Below are 24,413 nucleotides of genomic sequence, written 5' to 3' on the forward strand. Positions count from 1 at the left end.
GTCAAAAAAGAGTTTGAAGCTAATCAAAAGTTCCGAATTATCAGTCCGCTTGACACAACTCTAGTAATGAATCTATAAGATCATGGAGATATTTTTAGGTGAGTTCCACCACTTTTCGTTAGAGAATTGATACAATTAAACTAAATCGACTTGTATTATTACATTTCGGGATTGATTGGTAGATGTATACAATCTTCCATCAAGAGTCGAAGTTTTCTTATTTAAAACCCGTGACCTCCAAACCATAATACAACCACCTTACCATAGCTTACCCTAAAAAAAGCAAACCTAGTACAGAGGCTTTCGCATTAATTGTTACATTGTTTTAGACAAATCTGTACTGATTTCTGTAGATCCATTTCTGTTTTCCAGCGCATAATGCTGTATGTTCTCCCATTCTTTTCCCAAACTGGAACATGGCTAAAAAATGGTACAATTTCTATCAGTGAAACAACAATTTTGTTACATATCTTGAAGTTTCTTCAACAAGATCCACATATGAGCCACTTCAATGGCTTACCTGATTTCAAAGATTGAAAATGAGAAGACTTGGTTTTATTATGGCAATCAGAGCAATCCCTTAAGTTGTATCAAAATACAAGCCATACAACATAGACCAAGTAAAAGTGAATAAATGCATAGGGATAAATCAATCCAAACATTTGCCCAAAAAGAAGCATGATATCAAAGGTGATAAACTATATCATGCACAAAAATTGTTTGATTTTGGAAAACGAATAATACGGATTCTGCCGTGATCTTGAAATCCGCAAATTCATTGCCATGCAAAATCCAGCATCTCGACGAAATAGTAAAACTCCATGCTAGTTTAGTTGAACTAAAAAAACATTTCACAGAGATGGCATCTGCTCAAGTGAGCATATTTTACATGATAGAGTTAGTGTATGCATCAAATAACCACCTACACTTCTGGAAGGGCATCCAACTGCCGAGGGTTTATAACAATAGATCCAAACAGAAACCAGAATTCTATTCAGAGGGCAATGACTAACTACTTAGTCTTGAGCAGCTTCCTCTATTTGTTCATCCTCCGGTACCCCGCGAAGATAAAGAACATTGTTACATCTGCCAATGAAAATACACAAATCAGACAAGTGCTAACCATTCATATAAAGGTAATTTATTGCTATAAAAATTCTTCTACAAAGTACATATATAATTGTGTATCAAATAGGCAGTATAGTTAATCAGCAAAATTTGGAGGTTTTTATGTGACGTTGAAGTGACACTTTGTACTCCAATGAGTACCTTGTTTCCAGTGAAATATTTTACTTACTATGTTTTACCCATGATGGAATACTATTTTTAATTTTTTCTGGAAGTTAAAGATAAACACACCAATACCCACAACATGGCCCTAATGGGGCTCGAACTCTCAATCTCCCCCTTGGGGAGGAGAGATCATACCATCCAGGTTAGAGGCCCCGTGGTGGGATAACTAATTTTAACGACAACTCTCAAAGCAACTCATTTAAAGGTTCGAGTATTTTAAGTCATGCCAGAAATATGCCTTGATCAAGAAAACATGATATTTAGTGTGGCCCTAAATTGTGCTGCTTGTCAGATCATCTTGGCAGCCAATTTGCTCTTCCTATCGGAGGATTCATCTCTGTGTGTGACTGTAAGCAGAGGGATTTAATTGCCCGTGATACTATAGTTTCAGATTCTCAGCTCAATATGTTTCATTGATGTCAAATGTTATTACGAGTAGCAACTTTTACTTCAGCTAAATGATCTGAAAGTAGAATGTCCAGTTCCATACGTAATAGATTAATTAGTTACAAGTTCCCTTAAAAGTTTCTATCCAGTACCAAGGTATCAATAATGCTCCAACAATCTGCAATTCTAAAATATTTAATCAATTGCTGAAGAAATCGGAAGCAACAAAAAGATTTAGCCACAAATAATGAGCTCAAAAGTGAAGCCAAGAAGATAGTGATTAAAGCTAAGCAAAACTCGCTAAATGACTTATATGAAAAACTAGGCAAGAAAGAGGGTGAAAAAGTTATTTTATATACTAGCAAAGAACCCAGATAGATCAACTAAAGACATGAATGAAGTAGATAATACAATTTTAGTCATAAGAAAATGAGGTATTAGTAAGAGGAAAAAATTACTTCTGAATTTATCAAGTGAGGGATACCTTAGAGAGGAAGTTGAAGTAAATAAAATTTAATATAGGAATGATAAACAAGATCACCAATAAAGAAGTAAAGGACACACTTAAGAAGATGGAGAGTAATAAAACAGTAGGTCCAGATAATATACCCAAACTTGGAGAACATTAGGGAAGGTAGGAATTGAGTGGCTAACAAAGTTGTTTAACAACATTCTAAAAGAAGGTACGGGCCCAAATGAGTGGAGGAAAAGTACAATAGTACCCAAAAAAAAGTGATATACAATAAAGTGGCAATTATAGAGGAATTAAATTAATCAGTCATACAATTAAATCAAGGATCGGTGCCAAGTCCATTCCTATTTGCAATAATTTTAGATGAAACAACAAAAGATATCCAAGAAGACATTCCATGGTGCATTATGTTTGCCGATGATATTGTGTTATAGTAGATACTTCTAAGGAAAACATAGCAATAAAATTAGAAATATGGAGAAATGCTTTTAGAATCAAAAGGATTGAGATTTAGTCGAACTAAAACGGAATATATGGAATGTAAATTTAATAAAGATTCAATTCATGATAATATAATGATAACATTCGATAACCGAAAGATTACTCAAAATAATCACTTTCACTATTTAGGATCAATAATACAAAAGGATGAAAAGATGGATAGTGATACAACTAGTAGAAATGGATCGGGGTGGACAAAATGGAGACAATCTAGTGGCATCTTACGTGATAAAAGAATAACAAATAGGTTAAAAGGAAAATTTTATAGGACCATTATTAGGCCAACTATACTTCATGGAGAGGAATGTTGGGTTTTAAAAAGGAAACAAAACAACGTCTTCATGTAGTGAAAATGAGAATTTTAAGATGGATAGTTGGAGTGACTAGAAGGTGTAGGGTCACAAATGAAAGTGTAAGAGAAAAATTAAGTGTCGCACCCATCAAAGAGAAAATAAGAGAGAGTAGACTTAGAGGGTTAGGGCACATAAACCTAAGAACTATAGATGCCCCGGTAGGTGGTAAGAAGAAGAAGTTCAATTTCCATAGAAGGTAAGAGACGGATGGGAGACCAAAAATAACATGGGATGTTGTTAGAAATACTTTAAAAAGTTAAAAATAACAGGTGATTTGGTGGGTGATAGATTGCAATGGATACAGAGAATTCATGTGGCCGACCTCATTCATATAGGAATAAAGCAAGGATGAAGATGATGATAGGCTGATCAAATCCATTGTAAGTAGCTCAGTAACAAAATTCCTTACACAATGCTTAATCAACCTCCCTCCCCCTTGACCTTCCTTTCAACTTAGCCTCAAAATTTCAGGCCACCATTGTACCCCTTCTTTTTATGAGTTTTGAGGAAAGAGGACTCATCACCACATGGCTTTACATAACCCATTTTACCATCCTAATCAATTAATAATACTGAAAAGAACTTCAATCTAATCCTATGATACAATTCAGGCCTATAATAGTGAAATCAACATGTTGAAAGTACTGTATAACATAACCCTTTCAACATCATGGTGGATTAGACACATCGCCCACGCATTTTGGAAATACCGTGTACAATACAACTTTTGTGGCACCTTCATAAACGGGAACTACAATTGATCAAAAACCTCGTCCATCAAGTTCAAACCGTTATGCTTCATTTGGCAGGAGCGAAGGATAGAAAAGAGGTGGGATGGAATAAGTCTCAATCATTTGGTAAGAGGGAGAATTGGAGGGAAGAGAAGGATGGAGGGATGAGCCATCCCTCATGGCCCACAATTTAAGGGTATATTAGTAAAACAACAACAGCATCTATTTCCATTTTACCAAATAAAAGGAGGGATGAATGCCATCCCTACCTAGAGATGTCTCATCCATCCCTCCTCCTTTCCCTTCTATCCATTTTTCCATCCCTACAACAACACATGGAGGAGAATAGAACATAAAATGACACCAAGGACTTAGCAGGAAAGACATTTCGAATTATCAACAAAGATGGTATTGGAAATTATGTGATTTACTACAAAACTGAAAACATCAATATCAATGGAGTTGGAAAACAATTAAAACACAAAATCGAGACCCAAATTTTTTCAAATTATGGTAATACAAATGGAAATTAGTCGCAGTTCAACCAGGTTTACTTGGAAAAATAAGAAAATGAAAGGAAGAAGGGGGGGCGGGGTGGAGGGGGGAGCGTCGTACCCAAATGGTTGCATAGTATGTGCAGAAACCAGTTTGATTTTTCCATATATCATTAAATCCACTTACACTCCTCTTCTTTCTCCCAAGAAGAAAAACCTCAAAAACTTTTAACATCTTATAGCTTTTGCTCTATCTGGTCATTGAAAATGTGGAGGAACTAAAAAAAAATTTCAAAATTACACAATAAAACCAGTGCAAACTACTAATATTTTCATTTTCATCTTCTTGGCAACTAGATAGAGCTTCAAGATCATTCACCTGTATGTGAAAGTTCTACAAAAATACATACGACTCAAACTTGAGAAACTTGCGTATCATGGTACTGTTAGGGTATTATGATTCAAGTGGAAAACTACAGCATTTGGGGAAGTTACCTGATTAGGATCTCTCCGAGATTTCCAGTGAATTGGCCCTCAATATATTCTTCAGTGTTAGCCAGCTGCAGATTAGATCACATAAATTATTAAAATGTATGTAATGCTGAGAAAGGTTAAAATAGCTCTAAAATACAGCAATTCCCTCACGCAACCATGGCAAAAAAATATAAATCACGTGTAAGAACATTATCATTTGGTCAGATTGCAAAGACAATCTTAAATTGCATAAGCTACTCAAAATGGTGCCTCAGGAACCACATATCAGGACTGTAACAAAAAGCATACATCATATACAAATAAGAGCAGATTCTGAAACACAGAGAGACAGAGACATGCACACACGCAAACAAGCATGCAAATACAAACATAATATCCGAATACAAATAAATTCATGATAGACTTTGTGGTGATACCTGCAAGTTCATGTACGAATCTACAGAGGCGAGATAACCTGAAAGGAAAACATATATTGTAAAAAGAAATTTAGATTGCAGGAAAATGAAGAAAAAAAAAAAAAAAAAAGACACAGAAAAAGGGGAGGGAAAAAATTGAAAGCAAGGTACCTTTGTATTCCATTCCCCATTTGAGTTTTACAATGACAGGCTTTCCAGTCAAATTGTTCAAGAACGGTTTTGGATTAACTGGTACAGTCTGCAATGTCCAGATAAATAATTAATGCAATTAAACAATCAAAGATAGCTCGTGAAGCATAAAATGTACTTTGACGAGAAGTCATAAACAATATTGCCAGCCAATGAAATGTAGCCCTTCGGTTCCGTATCACATAAACATACACCATCAATTACACATTGAAAAATTTATCCCAAAAAAAATAAAAAAGATTCACTCTAAACCAAAAATATAAACATTAGTAATTAATGTTCCATGGAAGGTAATCAACAAATCATCATTTTGGAGATGGTAAATAATTGATATGAGAAGCTTCAACCTTAGTCATGCTTAGTGAAAGTGTGATTCCCTTGTTCTTCTCTCTCTTTCTCATTTCTTCTAGTTATTGTTCTTATTTTCCTTATTATTTTTATTATTATACTTCTTTTTCTTAATTTCAAGCATTAAAAATCTACTGTCACTATGGTAGTTTTACTCGATACACACTTAACCCAATAAAACATACCTCATAAAACCTATTTTCCTTTTCAAAACCCTTTTAAGTGTAAACCGCCTGCAAGTTACTTCCTACAAAACCTAATTTAAAAAATCCAGTATCACAACCAGTCAATTAGATGAAAAAATCCAATTCACCAAGTCATATAAAAATTATAACCCTTTAAAAGGGATAAGATTAAAGAGCTAATATCTAATCTTCAAATCAGGAGAGCAAATGCCTCAGGGCTCAACCAAATGAAATGTAGATGGGCAGTTTGTGCAGGAATGAAATGCCTCAACCTAGGCCAGTTAGGTGTATATTTCTGTTCTCAAAAAAAATAAATAAATAAATAAATTTAATCATTGCTAGCATAATGAACTTACAACAACTATAACCCAAGTCGTAGTGTGTTCCCTAAGCCATTCCACAACAAACTTCAAAACCAATGAACCTCTAGCTAGATTGTTTACAGAATCCTTTTAAACTAATCCATGCAACCAAACCATTTATTCTTATTGATGACATTTCATCTCTAATTCACCTTTGAAAATTTCAAGGTTTACATGTGAAGTATAAATAACTTTATCCATACAACAAAAGCAAAAGCATCTTGCAATATATTTTGAAATTGATGTAAGATTGACAACATGAAAAACCTTCACAATTTATGACCTAAACAGGGTGGTCAAATTTGGTCCTACGAGCCTCTTGTCAACTGTTACAAGTAGAATATCTTAATAGTGCAATAGCCCCTTCCAATTCTATTAACTATCAAACTTCAAAATTATAAAATAAAAAATTACATACCAGCTAAAGAAAAAAAAAAAAAAAAATTAAACAAAGACTATAATTTTAACGTTTGAAAACTAAATTCATATATTACAACAACATATTGTTTGCATATCAGCCACGAATTAATACAGTGCATAAATTTTTATGACTTTGCAATGAGATTCAGCTCAATTGCAGTAAAGTTACTTTCCTGCGCATCACACAAACTGACACACGAACAAGTGTTTATCTGCTTTATTTTATAACTCCTTACACAAAATACATCAATTTAGACAATATCGAAAGCCTAAAATTATAAAAAATAAAGAAAGAGGAAAAAAAAAATCGGAATGCAACGCGATTTTGAACTAAAGCATAAGATCTCGGAAAATATTTTCTGGGAAAAGTAATAGAAGTATACAAAACCATATGAAAAGGTTGAAGTAAATCTTAGAATACTTACTGCCATTGAAGATGTTACGAGGATTCGGGAAGACTACTCCTCTTTGCGTCGCAGGCTAGGGTTAAGGTTAGGGTTTTGGAGTCGCAGGTTTATTTAGGATTTTACTACTCATAAAGTGTATATATATCATTATTAAAGTGCTTCAAAAATCAGACGGCTGCGTTAAACGACGTCGTGCGAGAGTTAATGTTACTATTCCCAAAAAAAGAAAAAAGAAATGAAAAAGACCCATATACCCACACAAAAAAAACATATTCCCTCCACCCTTTAAACTGCTTGAATGCCATTCTACCTCATATAGGCATGAAGTGAATGCATAGAACTAGCCTCCATATATAACCACTAACACGAATATTTTTAAGTGTAAAGATTCTAAAATTGAATTATAAAAAACATTTTTCTGCAGGCTATAGAAATACAGAGTATTTTATGCAAACCTACATAATTCCACACAAGTGTTAGATAATTTTAGAATGTCTGTCACATAAAGCATCAATATCATTATAGGTCCAGATTCTAACCATCGAACAACAACATATTTTTATATTATTTGTTTTAAAATGTTCGAACATGTAAAAAGGGAAACATAAAAGAAATTATATATTTTTCACGCATTTTTATTACGTTATTAATATAGTATATGTTAATATATAATGAATTTAATGTTTGAGAATTAAACTCTCGTAAGCAAAAAGTAACCTTCTAGTCCTTAACGTTAAAAAGTAGATGATTAATTACAATTTCTTGTAAGTTACTCTAAAAATTGTCATTGCTACAATTCACTATGCATACTAAGAAAAGCATTAAATGCATATGATTGAAGTAAAGAAATATACACTATCAGAATGGGATGAAATTCAAGTGAGAATGGAATAAAATGGTCATTCTCATTCTATTGTTTGGTTGTAAATATGAGATGTGTATGAATGGAATGATAATAACCATTACAGGGTTTGGTTAGACCAATTTAAATTTTAGAATGGAATAAATTTCTAATTGAATTCTCCAAAATATCCTCTTAGTAACAAATAAATTAAATAAAATTAACAAAATGATATTCTCTAATAATTTTTTAAAAATAAATTGTAGCAGTGGTGGTGGTAGATGGTGAAAAGCGATAATAGTGTAGGTGGTGGTGTTGGAAGGTGGCGGTGGTGGCAATGGTGGAAATTGGTGGCAGCAGTGGTAGTGGAAGGTGGCAGTGGTATTGATGGAAGGCGGTGACAGTATTGTGGTGGTTATGGTGTGACTATATTGGTGGTGGAAGGTAGTGGAAGTGGCGGTGGTGGTGAAAGGTGGTGACGATGGCGGTGGTGTTGGAAGGCGGCGGCGATGATGGAAGGTGGTGGTGATGGTGAAAGGTGGTGGCGGTGGCAGTGGTGGAAGGTAGTGGTGATGGTGGTTGTGATGGAAGGTGGTAGAAAGCGATGACAGTGGTGGAAAGTGATGGCGGTGTTGTTGGCGGTGGTGGAAGGCGGCGGCGGTGGTGATGGGCTATGGCGATGGCGGTGGTGGTGGCAGTGAAGGCAATAACAGGGGTGATGGTGGAAGGCGGTGGCAATGGTGAAAGGCGAAGGCGACGGTGGTGGTGGAATGTGGTGAAAGGCAATGGCAATGGTGGTGGTAGAAGGTGGTGAAAGGTAGCGGTCGTGAAAGGTGGCAGTGGTGGTTGTGGCAAACGGTGGCGGTAACGGTGGTGAAAGGTAGTGGCAGTAATGGTGGTGGTGGTGAAAGGTGGTGGTGGTGGTAGTGAAATGCAGTAGCAGTGGTGGTGGCGGCAGTGGTGAAAGACGATGGAGGCGGTGGTGGTGGAAAGTGATGGGCGATGGTGAAAGTTGGTGATAGTGGAAGGCAGTGGTAGTGGTGGTGGTGATGAAAGGTGGAGATGATTGTGGTGGAAGGTAATGGTGGTTTTTGGACTTGGAATATGAGGATGTTTTGAGAAGTTGATTTTTTAAAATAAATTACTTGGGAATGGAATGATCATTCTATAGGTTACTTTAAGTTGAATACCAAACAAATAAATGATTGGAATGAGCATTCCATTCCATTCCATTCCATTCCATTCCTCCGTACCAAACCGTAGTATTATGTTATTGAAAGTGTGTGCAAGGAATTAACCCGTACGACAATATGTAAGTTCAGGTATCTTGGTGCACGACCAGACTTGCTTGGACGTAAATGAATTATATCTATAGGGCAAGCCCGAGCAAGGCCGGTCATTGGATTGATCTATGTATTTCACATCTCGAATGGAATCGTGTGGCAAAACTCTAGTTCCAGAATGCAAGAGAGGTGGTGAGCCCCATCATTTCCCTCTCACTTTCAGAATTCGAGATTCTGAACGTGTGTCATTGTTCTTCAATATTTATAGTAACCGAAACTTCAACCTAACAATTTTGGAATCACTACTATCAATTCCATCAAAGAATCAAGAATATAAAAAGAAAACTAATCATTCTCAAATCAACAAAAATGGTAACAATCAACCATACAGTTCCAACAGCGACTGCCCTCCAGGAGAGCCCAACCCAATTTTTATACAAATCACTCCCTGAAGTCAAAATCCCTACCAAACAGCCCTTTATAATACCCCCATGGTTTTGACGTGAGGCATGAATGATCAAGAACAAAGAATACAACGGTCATAATGATGACTAACAACAATAAAGCTGATGATGAATATCAACTGAAGCCAATTAAGAGACCTCAGAATTGGAGGAGGGGAAAAATAATTTTTTAAAATTAATATTTCAACGAAACGATGATTCCTCAAAAAAAAAAAAAAAATTATCTCAGGCTTAGTATAACTTGCAATGCCACCTTCAACTCTCGGAAGCAGAAGCTACTTTGTGGAGTATCATGGCCTCTGCTAAATTAATTGCCTTCTGTGACCCTGTGATGGTCACTTTCCTGCCAAATAAGGTGTATTAAAATCAAATGAGTTCGAACATTCATTTTTCTGTAACTCACCGCCAATTAATCGATAGATGGCTTTAAAAAGATTATATACCTATTGGTTGTCCCGGACATGAAATCACCCCTATTTGATATTTTTATCCTAGCTCCACTATACTGCAAAATACAAAGAAAGCAGTTAGAGATGATGTAGGAAAGGAAGGAGCTAAAAGGAAACCCATTCGTGTACCTGACTGATCTCCATAAGATTTCTTCCACCACGTCCGACGACAATCCCAATATGCTCATCTGCAACACCAATAGTCACCGAGTTACCCCGAGGTTCCTGCAAAATCCCAGGAGGCTTCTGTTAATCAAACTCGATGAACTTATAAATGTTACAGAAAGAAAGTAATGCATGATAAAATCTATTACACTACTTGATGGACTACAGGAGATTTAATGCAGACTGAAGACAAATACACTTTATAATTGAATAACCCTAGAGAGAATGGAAGACATGAATGTCCACAAAATTCAAGTAGAAGGATAACACAGAGATGTTCTAAACAAGCTACAGAGCCCGTAAAAATCCACATTCGCCATTCTTAAGAAAATGTAAGCAATCATTCCCAGGAGACCACACCCGTAGTTGTGTTTTAGACATTTAAGTTGCAGTGATGACCACCAGCAGAGAAGGGTATATTACACTTTCGAACTTGAACTTAAGCTAATCCAGCATTGATCTATTATACAACATAAGAAAAAGTACCTAAACAACCACGACGGGCTTAGCCCAAGTCTAATATCCTCCTCATTCCAAATGGAAGGTAGAAGATTCGAGCACCCCCACCACCCCCCCAAAAAAATAAATAAATAAATAAATAATGTACCTAAACATCCCAACACTATTCAGGGATTTTCAGGCTAGGTTCCAATAAAGCATATAGAAGGATAGGATTCGGAAAACTCAGAGAGATACAGGATGGATACCAGTGGACCAATGTGTGTAAGAATGGGCGTCGCTTGTTCCTAGTGAAGCCCCACCTCATAGCACACCAATAAATAATTCTACATAGCCATCTTCTATGCCAAATCAAAATAGTAATATAGTCTACTGTAAATGCAATTACAAGTATTCTGAGAAAAATAAAGCATACATAGCAAAGAAAATATTTGAGGAGAATGAACCTTGCTATTCTGAGGTCTTCCTCTAGCTCCACTGGGGCCAAAGTTCATTGCATTGTATCCTGTTGTTGCAACAGTCGGAAGCATATATGGATTTGGAATACCAGGAAAACCAGCATATAGAACACCTAAAATTCAAATTTACGTAGACTAATTAGACATCATCTTTCGCTATTATACTTCCGAAATAAAACACTATCAGCAGCCACGGAGAAGCGTGTAATTCAAATCAACAGCAGTAAGTTCTTGTGTATCATAATTAACAATCAATGCTATAAAACAGAGCTGCATAATGACAAACTTTGTCAAAAAATTGTCCCCGCTATTTGTTAAACAGTAACAGGGAAAGCAGGAGGTTGAATAATAGATATCTAAAGAGCCTCTGATTTCCTATATACACAAATCTTCAAATTTCACATTGCCTGGCTTTTGCAGGGGAAGAATTCTCCCACTGGGGTTTAGGCATTTACAATTTTCACATATAAAGAAAACAAGCAGAATAATTTATGCAATGTATTCACCAAAGACCATATCAGAGTTCAAGATTCAGCAACATGCCAAGTTTCAAGGTGAAAGAAGCTCTCCAGCAACTCTTTACCAGGAGGAAGTAAAAAAAAAAAAAAAGATGAAGAACTAATCTCAGCTGGATCACTCAAATAATGAAAGATGATTACCTAATAACAAACTTAACTTATCAAGGTGAAAAAATTACATTGGTAAGGGAAGATAAATTTAAATCACAAACTTCCATTTCTAATTCCATATCATTAGAAAATTATATGAACCATTTTGCCAAAAAACATAACAAACACAGGTGGAGTTGATGTCCACTGTAAACAACATTCATTTTTTTAGACTTTTTTTGTGTGGAGAATATCAATAGAGAAATATTGTGCAAAGCTGGTATGCTTCCTATAGCACGTCATGAAAAGTGAAGCCACCCTTTTCCAGAAATATCTAGCATGAGCATGTAATATTTTGTCATTTAAATTGATAGAATCAATTGTTTTTCTCAAAAAGGATATGATACCATTGCAAAGAGATGAAGCAGATTGACCCCTAGAAAGCTTTGGGTAGATCTCACAAAGAGCATTGTTTAACCAAGTTACAAGATATACATTATCATATGACGTATAACGATGATAAGCTATATAGGATGCCCAATCCCACAGAAAAATTCCCTCTCAGATGCCCCTCCCCTCATTAACTGCCCTCACTAAATTTGATGCGTGAATAGATTGAATTGGATTTAGTAAACTAATCAAAGAAAACATACCTGCATATGTAAACGGTACACTAAAGGACTGCACATAATTAGGATCCTCCATCAATTTCAACAGAATCAATTCAATAGCCCTCATCAGTTCTTCTAGAGTACCAGTCAATGTTACTAGCCTATCATTCAACCCAATATAATTATTATTATTTGGGGATATCTTAATACGAGCTCGAGAGTCTTCGATAAATGACCTGTTCAAACAATACACAAACAAAACAGTTGTGAAAAAACACAAAACTTGTGAAAATAAAATAATAAATATTAGCTAGTCTCATGATAAACTAATTATTTACATATTGTTAGGTCAATCGGACTTAAGTTGGCATATTTTAGAGTCTGTAATTTTGTTTTTTTTTTTATTTGTTTAGCTAGAATTTTAGAAGTTAGTTAGTGCCAAGTTAGTTGCCTCTTGGTCAATGTCATTAACGAAACTCAATCTTCAATAAAGATAAAAGCATAATCTTCGAGACCAGCGGTATAAAGGTAAATTGGCATTACTATATACCCTCACCAAATTTAGGTCCGTGCATTCATGCATTAAGGTTTTGATAATTCATGATTTGATTTGGAAAAGCCTAATTGGTATGCATCAAAACTGTTTTGGAAACTTTCTTAAAATTTTATAACTTTTGGATTCCTAAGCACTTCATCGATCGAGCTATCAATCGAAGGATACTAAAGTCATGCCAATCGATTGACATGTCACTTGATCAATCAAGCCACACGGGAAAACAGGTGCTTTTTCAGATTTAAACACCAAAACCTTATTCTCTCTACAACAAGATAAATGCACAATCTCTCAAGTTTGTGTGACCAAAACAACTTAAAGCTTCCCCCCCCCCCCCCCCCCCCCCCCCCCCCCCAAACAAAAAAAAAATTATGTGAGGGTAAAAAATCAGTTTATAACATGCAAACAGCCTCTTTCTCCCAAATAATCAACCGTAGCAAACAGACGTGTTAGGAAAGACTGACAAATTAGGAGATGTTTACAGCTAAATCATTCAAGTAGAGACCGATATTTTAGGAAGTGTGGGCGATCAAAAATTTAAGGAAGCCCGAAAATGATAGATCTTGTTGTGATTGATACTTGAAGAGTGGTGCAAAATACTGGGTTTTCTAAGATGACATTTTAGGGAAAGTATTTGGTTCAGATAGGCTGATAGAATTTCCTGTGATTGGAGATACATGAAATATTTTCCCAAAATATTCGGTCTAGAATATAAGTTAATCAATAATAGGAGACTTCCAAGGAGTTCTATATCATGGATGGTCTCCTCAAAAGATGGGGAAGGGAGACGTTGTCCAACATTAGACATGGAAAAATTGTAAGGAGGATTTTTGAAGATGCACGGCTTCTTTCAAAAAGACTTTTAAGACAAGCAGCTCCTCCAAGGAATGTATGAAAGCCACTTGTCATAAGATGGTTAAAAGCAGTATTCTACTGCAAGTATAAAAGACAAAGACCACCCTTGAAGTCTCCCTACCAACATCAGCTCATTTATTATTCCACTATTCGTTTTACTAGTTCCTTATTTTGTGGTAAGATTTTTGCAAGTTTTTCATTTCGGCCTATATATTACTCATTATTTTTCAGTAACTTGGTAAAATTTGAAGTCTCTTCATTGAGGCATTATGAACTCAAGAGAAGGATCTACGCTGCCTTCTCACAGTCGCCTGGCCACTTTTCTAAACTCAGTCGAGCTGTCTACAGTCTACCCATGGGAATTCAGTTTGGCAGCGACCCCAAGTCCAGGACTATGGCACACGTGGGGGCCAGTACCAAACAAATGCTATTACATTTCCAAACCAAATCATAAAGAATACAATTGGAGGAAACAACTTTAAACATCTTCAGTGTCACCTAAAGGATCAGGTTGTTTATTATGACAGTCAAGACTAAGACTGAACTAACACTCATAAAAAAAATTATAACACAAAAAATTCAAAGTAAACAAAGGAATCATTTGCTTGATTAGAAAAAGAAAATAAAACAAATAGGAGAAACATGGCAAGCATGTAACTTTAACATCTCATGAATTACCATACTTAAGCTGACAGGTTCTTCTTCTAGTAGCATAATAAAAAATATGGTAACTAAGAAATGCTTTCAGCAATAAAAAACACAGCAAGGGGTGTTCATACTTGATGGTGGCACCTCCTTTCCCAATAATTCCACCACAAGAGCTATTTGGTGCAATTAGTCTCACTTTTGATCTTGGGTCAACATCATTACTACCGTCAACCAAAACCTAAGCAACAAATGGAAAATTCCTTTTAAAAAAATATTCAGAAGTCTATACTGATTAAAATATATGTCGATTAAATTACCTCACTTTCCAATTTAGCAAGAATTAAGTCCACTGCCATGAGTATCTCATCACCTGTTCCAGTAACCATAACAATCCTATCGGATGTTCCCGGATAAACTTCATGATTGAGTGACAACTGAATCCGTGCTCCAGTCTGAGCCTGAAAATCAGAAATTGCTGAACCGCCTTTTCCAATCACAGAGCCAGCTTTACCATTTGATACAAGGAACCTAAGGTATGTATTCTTCTTCGTATAATCTGGCAAATAGCAATTACGAAAAAAGACAAAAATTAGCAATAAGGACTAAGCTAGAATCCATTTACATGTTAGCCCACGCTTTGAGCAAGAAGAGAAAAACAGAATACAATGATTGGCAAAAACCATTAAAAAAAAAAAAAAAAAAAAATCACTTCAAATCTATAAAAGGAAAATTTCCTTTTTGGAAGTTATCTATAAAAGGAAAATTGATAGTTATCAATATCCAATTGCCAAATCAAAGCGACATCAGACCCACTGTGGATAAATTACCAAGGCTGACAATAGTAAAAAAAAATCATAGAAATGACACTCTTCCATCCATGCAATAATCCACAAACACAGTGAAGTGACTAAACTGTGAGAAGTTAACCCAAGCATCTTAACAGGTTTATAGTCAACAAGAAAACTGATGAGGGACAACTCAATTCTTAACTACCCTGATGCAGCAGAAAGTCATGAAACCGGCACAAATTTACTCTAAAAGTGAGAGCCAACTTCGCATGTGTCTCTGTACAAGCTTTGTTCAGAACAGTTGCCTCCATAAAATCATTGTATAAACATAATGATGATCAATCAACCAAAGCACTAAATAAGAAATTTTAATCAAGCAAAAAGTTTATTCGAGTTATCAATCAGGGAGCATTACAAAAATGATAAAACCAAAAGCCCCTTTCTACATACTAGGAAACTTTCAGATCACATGCGATGCTAAAATCCAATGAAAAGAAAATAATAGAGCAACAAATACATAGGGCAAACACATTTGCAACAACATTTATTTCCAAAATCTTCTATACATGCTATCAAGAAACCTAAATAATTGAATAAGTGGACCCTAATTACATGACCTTAACAAATTGAATGCAATTTATGCTATCCTACCATGATTTTCATGATTTCTTAGAAATGGCATTTGCTAAATACCAAGAATAAAACATTGTTTCAACCGAACTGAAATATGCATATATACTAAAATCTTTTTGTTCAATCTGCGGTCATCTAAGATTGAACCTCATACAGGTAATGTAAAAAATTATGGTAAGGTAAGAAACTGCTTCATAAGCTTTTAAAATTTATGTTCTTGTTATTTCAAGTAAAAATAAAACAAATTTTATTTCTAAAGCAAAAAAAAAGTATTTCCAGAATAAAATAGAATGTCAACAAATTATTCCTAAATTCTTGTGAAGTTAGTGAGCAACATTGTGGAACAAATGTCAGCTGCATTTATCAAGTAAAATGATTTTCTCAACAATCACTATCCATACACTAAACTTTCACTGGAAAAGCACAGCAAAAATAAAATTCAGAGCAGAAATAGCTCACATTTAAAATGTTGAATTTCAGAATAAAAATTGGAAAAGAATTCCGTCAAAAGGAGAAATAAAGCAAACTTCAAATAATCAACTTCATTCATCATGCAACCAATTAATTCGAGTCCAACTAATCAATTACAACAAAACACAATAATTCGACTATTTCTAGGGTTTTGATTCAGTTAAACAATTATCAAAAGCCACCAAATTCTGAAGAAGCTCACCTGTAGTCTTTCTAGAAGAAAAACAGAGTGATAAACAAATAAGAGTTCTGATATAATTTATAAGCGATAAACATTGAAGAAAATTCAAACACACGCAACGCTAAACGGAAAGCAGATTAGATACCATAGATCTCAATGTGTGTGTGAGAGAGAGAGAGACGCACTAGGAACCGATGAACTTGGAGCCGATGCACTTGGAACTGGTGATTTGAGCGGCGGAGAACGCTTTGGTGGAGCCTGAGTGGATGAAGCGTAACGAAATCCTGTTGATTCCATTTCTGATTATCTTCGTTGACGAGGGAAAGAGAGAGAGATATGTCTGTATGATGTATATGCATATAGAGAGAGAATGAGAAGAATGGCTAGAGAGAGAAAGTGAAGGTGTAGATGTGATTGAGGACGAGTTTTAGAGAGAGAGAGAGAAAGTGGTTGTGTAGGTGTCGATTGTGGCGCGAAATATGGGAATAGAGTCTGAGTTGGGAGGTTGTAATGGTCGAAGACTCGAAGCATGCGCTAAGCTGTAGGATTGTGCCAGTTTGCTCTCTGCGCTCTCTCTCTCACCTCTTTTCTGTTCGCGAACGTCAAAACCGCCTTTCATATGGTGTATTTTTTTCTCTTAATACAGAGCAACTAACTTCTTTGCCCTTTCTTTTAAAAATAATAATAATAATAATTATACTTCCCTATGCTTCATAGATTACTTAAATAATAATAACCTCTCTTATAATTTAAAAAATAAGACTGAAGGTGAAGTGTTTACGAGTTACCAAAATTTATTTATTTTATTTTTACTTTTTTTTTAGGTTATATGTACGAGTGTTTTCTTCAAATGGCATTAAACCTTTTTTTTTTTTTTTTAGTTGGGGCTCACCCGCACTGTCTCCAATGAGGTTCGAACCCCTGACCTCCCTTTAGGAGGTAGAAGCCTTGTACCGCTAGGTTACAGGCCTGTTGGTAAACCTTTTTATGTTGGTTTGGTGTGTATAAATGGAATGGGAATTCTCATTCTATTATTTGATTGTAAATATGAAATGTGTTAAAATAGAATGATAATAATCATTTTAGTGATTGATTGAATCAAATTAAAATTTAGAAAGAAATGAATTTCAAAATAAATTTTTGAAAATACCCCTAATTGACAAATAAATTAAATTAACAAAATAACATTTTTCTAATTTTTTTTTAAAAGAAATGGCGGCGATGGTGGAAAGCAGTAGTGGTGTTTGAAGGCAGCGGTAGTGGCGATAGTGGAAGGCAGCAGCAGTGGTAGTAATGTGATGGTGGTGGAAGGAAATAGTGGTGTGGGTAATGGTAGTGGAAGGTGGCGATGATGGAAGGCAGTAGAGGTAACGGTGGTGATGGTCGTGGTGGAAGGCAGTGAAGGTGGCGGTGGTGGAAAGCGGTGGCAGTGGTGAAAATCAATGGCGGCGATGGTGGTGAAATGTGGTGGTGGTGGTGGAAGTCGGTGGCATTGGTCAAAATAAATGGCAACGGTGGTGGTGGAAGGCGGTGGTGGTGGAGGAAGGCGGTTGCGGTGGTGAAAGTAGGTGGCGATGGTGGAAGGTGGTGACGGTGGAAGGCAGAGGTGGTGTTGAAGGTCTGTGGCGGTAGTGGTGGTGGAATGTGGAAGATGGTGGCGGTGGAAGTCGGAGGCACAGGCAATGTGGAAGGTTATGGTGGCGATGGCGACGATGAAAGGTTGTTGAGGCAACAACGGTGTGGTGGTGGTGGAAGGCGGTGTGGTGATGGTGGAAGGCAGCAACTATAACAACCCGAACCCATGAGTCAGGACCGTTAACCGGGCCCCTACCCAAACCCGAGGTCAACAAAGGTACAATCGTCATTTCCTATGTCCATAAGTAGTACTCAATTCATTCAAAAGTCCAAAGTATGCTCTAAACTACAACTCAGAAGAAAAAGTTAAGGTGCAGGTCGATGGGTAATGTCAGCCGGCTGATGGCCGTTCATCGGCCGGCTAAAAGTACATGGTTGGCTGGCTGGCTGAGATGGTCAGTCGACCGAAACGATTTCCAAAACTACTCACTCTCAGGACTTTAGGAAAGAGAGCTGTCGGCCAATCGATCATCCAACATCGGCCGATTAACAAAAGGGTTCGGTCAGCTGACAATGCTTATCAGGCGGCCAAAACAACATTATCACTAACACGACCTACTGGAATACCAAAAATTGCACTGTCAGCCGGCTGATGGTCCTTGTCAGCTGGCCGACAGGCCTGAAATGCTGCTATCTGTAGCTAAAACATCAGATAAACTAGGCCCATTGTGAGCTGACCTGTACAAAACCTGATATACAAACAATTTCTGAATTCACGGCAACATAAATAGCATTCCTGAGATAAATATATTAATCAACTTCCCAAATTACACATCATTTTCCATACAAAACACAATATTATACATAGTCCCGAACACATCAAAATACTATCAAAATTAAACTTACAAAATATGGTTATGCTTTACACAAAACAATTACATTCTTCCAAAGTGTTGTTTTACATAAAGGAATGGGGTCCTTTATACAAAAGAAGGTGAAATAACTTATAGTCCGCTAAACTTATGGTGGATTTTCTTCCACCACCTCCTTTCCCGAGCTTAAAAATATTGAGTTAAGGGGTGAGCATCAAACCCAGTAGAAGTCGCCTAAGACGTTAGTTTTGAACTCCCTTGAGTCACATAACACGTAAGGGAAACGAGATGAAGGAATCATGCTTTGGGGTATGTGGAACATTACAATAAGCAAAAAATATTCCCAGCATATAACACAAGTTCTACTAGTGCCGTGCATGATAATGAAATGTAATGCACTCCGTTTCCAACTTAGTCTAAATCGGTCAAACCTACAACTTTTGAAAACCCGCTAACTGACTTTACCGAGGCGAGATTGATGACTATCTTCGGTTCCAATTATGGCAATGCCTGGCAACCGTTATAGGGTCTAGTATCAACTTTTTCACGCCCAATACCGGGCCGTGCTCCCTCTAGATCAAGCTAGCCCTGAACTCGCGAAATCCGGTTTATTTAAAAAAAAAAAAAACAAAAACTTCCCTTCCATTATCAAAAACTTCGCTTTCAATATAAAGAAATTTTTTCCTTTTCAATCCATTTCCAAAACCCCTCTTTATGCCATGATATGCCATATATAACCATTCATTCTCAAAGTCATGAGTCCATCATTATACCAAGAACAACTCCATCATTGCATATTATAATAATTAAGGAAAGATTATGGCAAGATTTAGAAATCTCATACAACCAGATCAATCATCAACCAAGGTAAAACATGTGCAAATTCAACTATAAGCATGCTTATTACATAATCACATACACAATAACATAATTTATCATATCAAAGGCATTAATAAACCCTAATTTCATACTAAAGTTTAATAATTCTATAGACATGATAAAGAAAGAAGAAATTTACACAAATAGAACCAAAACTTAGGTATTAGGAGGACCCCTACTTCAATTAGAGTGCAATTCCACAAGAAGCCCCAATTTCCTTCCCCAAACCCTAGAATTTCGAATTCCCCAAAGGTGGCCAAACGGAGATTGGCTCCGATCAAATCGTAGATCTTGACAAGCTCTCCGACTTGCCGCAAACAGCACAAGCAAACTCCAAATGGTTGGAGAGAAATCAAGATTTGAAATTTTGAAGCAAAAAAGGAAAAGGAAAAGAAAAAGAAAATGAAAGAGGGAGAGAGAGAAAGAGAGAGAGAGACTTATGTAGAGAGAGAAAAAGAAAGAAAAGTAAGGCTAAAAAAAATGCCTCTAGGCCTTAAATGAAATAATAGTGGGTCTCATCTCCCAAAAGATTTTTCTTTTTCTTAAATATATAAATATACATACTGAATCACATCCACATAAATTTAAGCCACAATAATGCAAATATACAGAAATTAATTATGCATGAAATAAAATTGACCCATGACACCACTCCCGAACACAACAGTCTCAGTAGCAAGTCCTAGCCGGGACTTCCCGGTCTGAAAAACAGAAAAGTGCTGAAATGGCCACCGATACATTTCCAAGAGTTCTAAACCCAAAGAGATGTCACAAACCACTATCTGACGCATCCGGCACACCCCACGGTGTCTGGTTAGTAAAACGAGAAAAGACGAAAATACCCCCGAAAATCATAAAATTCCATAAATTGAAAAATGATAAAATTTAGGAACATTACAGCAACAATGTTGGCTGTGGCACTAACGATGGTAAATGTAGTGGAAGATCGCAATGGTGTATGTGGTGGTGGAGGAGGTAGCGGTAGTGATGACAATGGGGGCGGTAATAGTGACAGGGGTGGTGGCAATGACGGTGGTGGTGGTCGAAGGTGGTAGTGGTGGAAGGTGGTGGTGGCATTGGTAGTGGTGGTGAAAGGCAATGAAGGTGGCAGTAGTGAAATGCACAGGTGATTGTGATGGTGGTGGTGGTGGTGGAAGGAGGCGGCGGCAGTGTTTGTGGTGATGGTGGTGGTAGTTTTTAAACTTGGAACATGAGATTTTTTTGGGAAAATGATTTAAATTGCATACTAAACAAATGAATGGTTGGATTTGGCAATACAATCCGTTACATTTTATTCATGCACACCAAACGCAACATTAAGGTAAAACCAAATAACAAATTCGTGTGGGCATGAGCCCAAAACGAACAATATTATATTATGTGCTAGAGTAGGCTGTTACAGTATTAAGTTGAGAAAATGAAGTTAAAGATAATTTTAAAAAAATAATAAAATATTAATCACAAGAACCTAATTACTTAACTATAGGGAGATAATTGATTAAAATCTTTTGGATCTAAAAAAATCAGTGGGGCCAAGAGTATATAATGGAGTATTTTTCAAAAAGTTAAGTGAGGGCATTATTAAAATTTTAACAAAATATTTAGATAGTAATATAAATAAAAAATTTCCAGTGGGGGCATCTTTCCCCATTGGGCCTATGCTAGGTCTGTGGCTGTGGACAACCAAGGGATAGGGTTTCAAACACGAGAAAATGACTAATTGGTTGTAACTCGTGGTCAGACTAAATGGGCCGCAAGTTGATTTCGTTAGCACCAACTATTCCAAACACCCATGCAAAATATTTTGCACAGGTGCAACACTGGTTTATTTTTTTTCCTTTTCTTTCCCTTATTCTTTAAGGATGTGTTTCGGGACTTGCTTTGGGGTTTTAAATCAATGTTTTAGTGGTTGAATGAGAACATTTTAACTTGATTATTGAAATGGAATCTCACTTGCATTCAATATTTTATTTTTCATATCTTTTCAAACCAAAAACGGAACTTATCCAATTATTTGCATTCATTTGTCATCGCGATATGATGTTAAGGTGAGGTTAATGTTGGGTTGGCTAAAGATTGTATAAATTAGTTTTTTATTTTTATTTTTTATTTTATTTTATTTTTTTTTCATTTTGGACGACTATAATTTGTAAAAGAAATTGTGTCTCATTGTGTTTCTATTTTAGAATTGAGATTGATTTGGTAACTCTTTGTAGGCAAGTGGTATAATTCTTGTCTAACAACGAATTGAGTTTTGAAGACTTTATAAGTAGAGATGGGTTTGGGTAGAGAGGTAGAGAGAGAAAAGAAATAATTGTGGAGAGATAGAAAATGAGTTGAGTTTGTGATAAGAGAAAAACTGTGTAATAATTTTTGAAGTAAGGATAGTTATTTTTCGCTTGTAGATGTAAGCAATTTACCAAACCATATAAATCTCATTTTTATTTGTGTGCGCGCTTTTATCTAGGAATGCAATTCGAGATTCAAAATTTTATGTAATTTTTTGAATCATTATTTATTTTAATTACTATCTATACTCTCATATACATTTTGCTTTTAACCTAATCCATAGCTAAGAACCTTTCTAAACTTGAACTTTGGATCAATTTCTAGGTCAACGGTGTTTCCACATCAAATTGAAATATAGTACTTAGTTTCTCTTCTTTTTTTTTTTTTTTTTTTTTTTTTCATTTAATGCCTATTAGTGTTCCAAAAGTCCCTTTTCGAAGTCTTGGAGAGGAAGACACATCTTGGGTTGACGTATAACGCAACTTGTAACTATATATAGGCATGAGCCACCAGCTATTATATTCGCCAATTGTGAGTGTGAAATCATAACAAGTGGTATTAAAACCATGGCGGCAACTATTACAGAAAGAAAATACGTGTTCGAGAAATTTGATGGAAGAAGGAGCTTCAACCTTTGACAAGTTTGGATGCGGGATTTACTAATTCAGCAAGGTTTACTAGAAGCTTTGGGTAATTAAGAAACTGGAAAAGATAGAAGATGCAGGTTGGGAGAAGATTAATTCGAGGGCAACGAGTGCGATTTGATTGACGTTGGCGGATGATATTGTGTATGATGTGATAGAAGAAGATTCAGCAGCGGACATATGGAAGAAGTTAGAGAATTTTTATATAGGAAATAATCTCACCAATCGGTTAATCTTGAAGCAAGAATTGTATTCCTTTAGGAGAGAAAAAAAAATTAAAAAAGGGGTAAGCCTACAATATCATATTGGTAAGTTCAATAAAATTATTTGTGATTTATCTAATGTTAATGCCAAGTTAAGTAATGATAATAAAACAATTATTTTGTTAACATCAGTATACTCTACCCATAAATATTTATTCAATAATTTGCTTTATGGGAGAGATACCATCCCAGTAGAACAAGTTAAGAATGTTTTGTTTTCTACTGAAAAATTGAATAATGAGAGAGTTATGATGCTCAGGCTCAAGCTCTTATTGCTTAAGAGAATAAGAGATTTGGAGCTTCAAGAAATTTTATGCCATTGTCAGAGAAAATATGCTACAAATGTGGAAGTAAAAGGCATATTCAGTGGTATTGTTTGGAAATAAAACAAAGTGCATCCACTCATATTATGGTGTTTGAGAATACAAAAGAATGTAGTTATAATGATAAAGTACTATTAAACATTAATGACAAGGGAAAAGCTAGAGAGTGGATACTTGATTCTATTTGTTCCTTTCATGCATGTCCTTGTACAAAGTGGTTTGCTACATATAAATGTGTGAGTGGTAAGGTAATTATGGGGAATAATGCTTCTTGTATTGTTATTGGAATTGGAATAATCAAAATCAAGACAACGAATGGTTTTGCAAGAACTTTAATGAATGTGAGTCATATTACAAATGTTAGAAGGAATGTGATCTTTGTGGGAGCATTGGATTCCAAGGATTGTTGGTGCGAAGTGAATAATGGATTAATGAAGATTAGAAGAAGACCACATGTTATGCTTTTGAGAAGGAATGTCAATAATCTCTATATATTGTTGGGAAATACTATGCTAAGTGGAGCAATTGCAAAGACAGAATGGAAGCCTGTATCCAAATCTGCTAAATTGGAGGATTAAGAGAAGGAAAAAGTATTGGCAATTGCAAAAGCACCAACCTTTATTCCACAAGCAGGAAGAGTTCGATTTGGTGATGCGAAAGTAGATTCCATGTTTAATTATTTAAACTTGGAATTTGATAGGAATAGATGAGTGTGGCGGAACGACGAAAAACGACAACAAAAAATAAGATGTTAGATTCAAGATGGAGAGATCTTTAGTCAAGGTGGAGTTATGGAGGAGCATGTGAAGACGAATTTTGAGCCAGTGGAGATTGTTGGGTTTGTGGCTCAAAATTGCATAAATGAATTTATTTTTTTACTTTGGAAGACTGAAATTTGTGAAAGAAATTGTGTCTCATTGTGTTTATATTTTAGAGTTAATATTGATTTGATAACTGTTTGTAAGTAAGTGGTATAATTATTGTTCAACAAGGAATTGGGTTTTCAATACTTTATGGGTTTGGTTAGAGAGGTAGAGAGAGAAAATAG

At 35.8% G+C, this 24,413-nt stretch overlaps 2 protein-coding genes across 2 annotated transcripts; both read right to left on the reverse strand.

Moving 5' to 3' along the window:
• Nucleotides 1-828: 828 nt before the first annotated feature.
• Nucleotides 829-7,185, reverse strand: LOC132271120 (probable small nuclear ribonucleoprotein F). Its single transcript, XM_059772397.1, has 5 exons — nucleotides 7,072-7,185; nucleotides 5,293-5,380; nucleotides 5,143-5,180; nucleotides 4,727-4,791; nucleotides 829-1,086 (listed from the first exon to the last, which is right to left on the reverse strand). Exons 1-5 carry the CDS (start codon nucleotides 7,075-7,077, stop codon nucleotides 1,017-1,019), a joined length of 267 nt encoding a protein of 88 aa, XP_059628380.1. The 5' UTR covers nucleotides 7,078-7,185; the 3' UTR covers nucleotides 829-1,016.
• A 2,326-nt stretch (nucleotides 7,186-9,511) lies between these two features.
• On the reverse strand, nucleotides 9,512-17,151 carry LOC132271121 (protein BTR1-like). The gene is made up of 8 exons (XM_059772398.1): nucleotides 16,706-17,151; nucleotides 14,765-15,003; nucleotides 14,579-14,685; nucleotides 12,434-12,627; nucleotides 11,161-11,285; nucleotides 10,220-10,315; nucleotides 10,085-10,146; nucleotides 9,512-9,984 (listed from the first exon to the last, which is right to left on the reverse strand). The coding sequence occupies exons 1-8, from the start codon at nucleotides 16,815-16,817 to the stop codon at nucleotides 9,897-9,899; spliced, it is 1,023 nt and encodes a 340-aa protein (XP_059628381.1). The 5' UTR covers nucleotides 16,818-17,151; the 3' UTR covers nucleotides 9,512-9,896.
• Nucleotides 17,152-24,413: the final 7,262 nt, after the last annotated feature.

The sequence above is a fragment of the Cornus florida genome, unplaced genomic scaffold (genome assembly GCF_030987335.1).
Source record: "Cornus florida cultivar Cherokee Brave unplaced genomic scaffold, ASM3098733v1 CherokeeBrave_3.0.0_Hap2_Chr08, whole genome shotgun sequence".
Lineage (NCBI taxonomy): Eukaryota > Viridiplantae > Streptophyta > Magnoliopsida > Cornales > Cornaceae > Cornus > Cornus florida.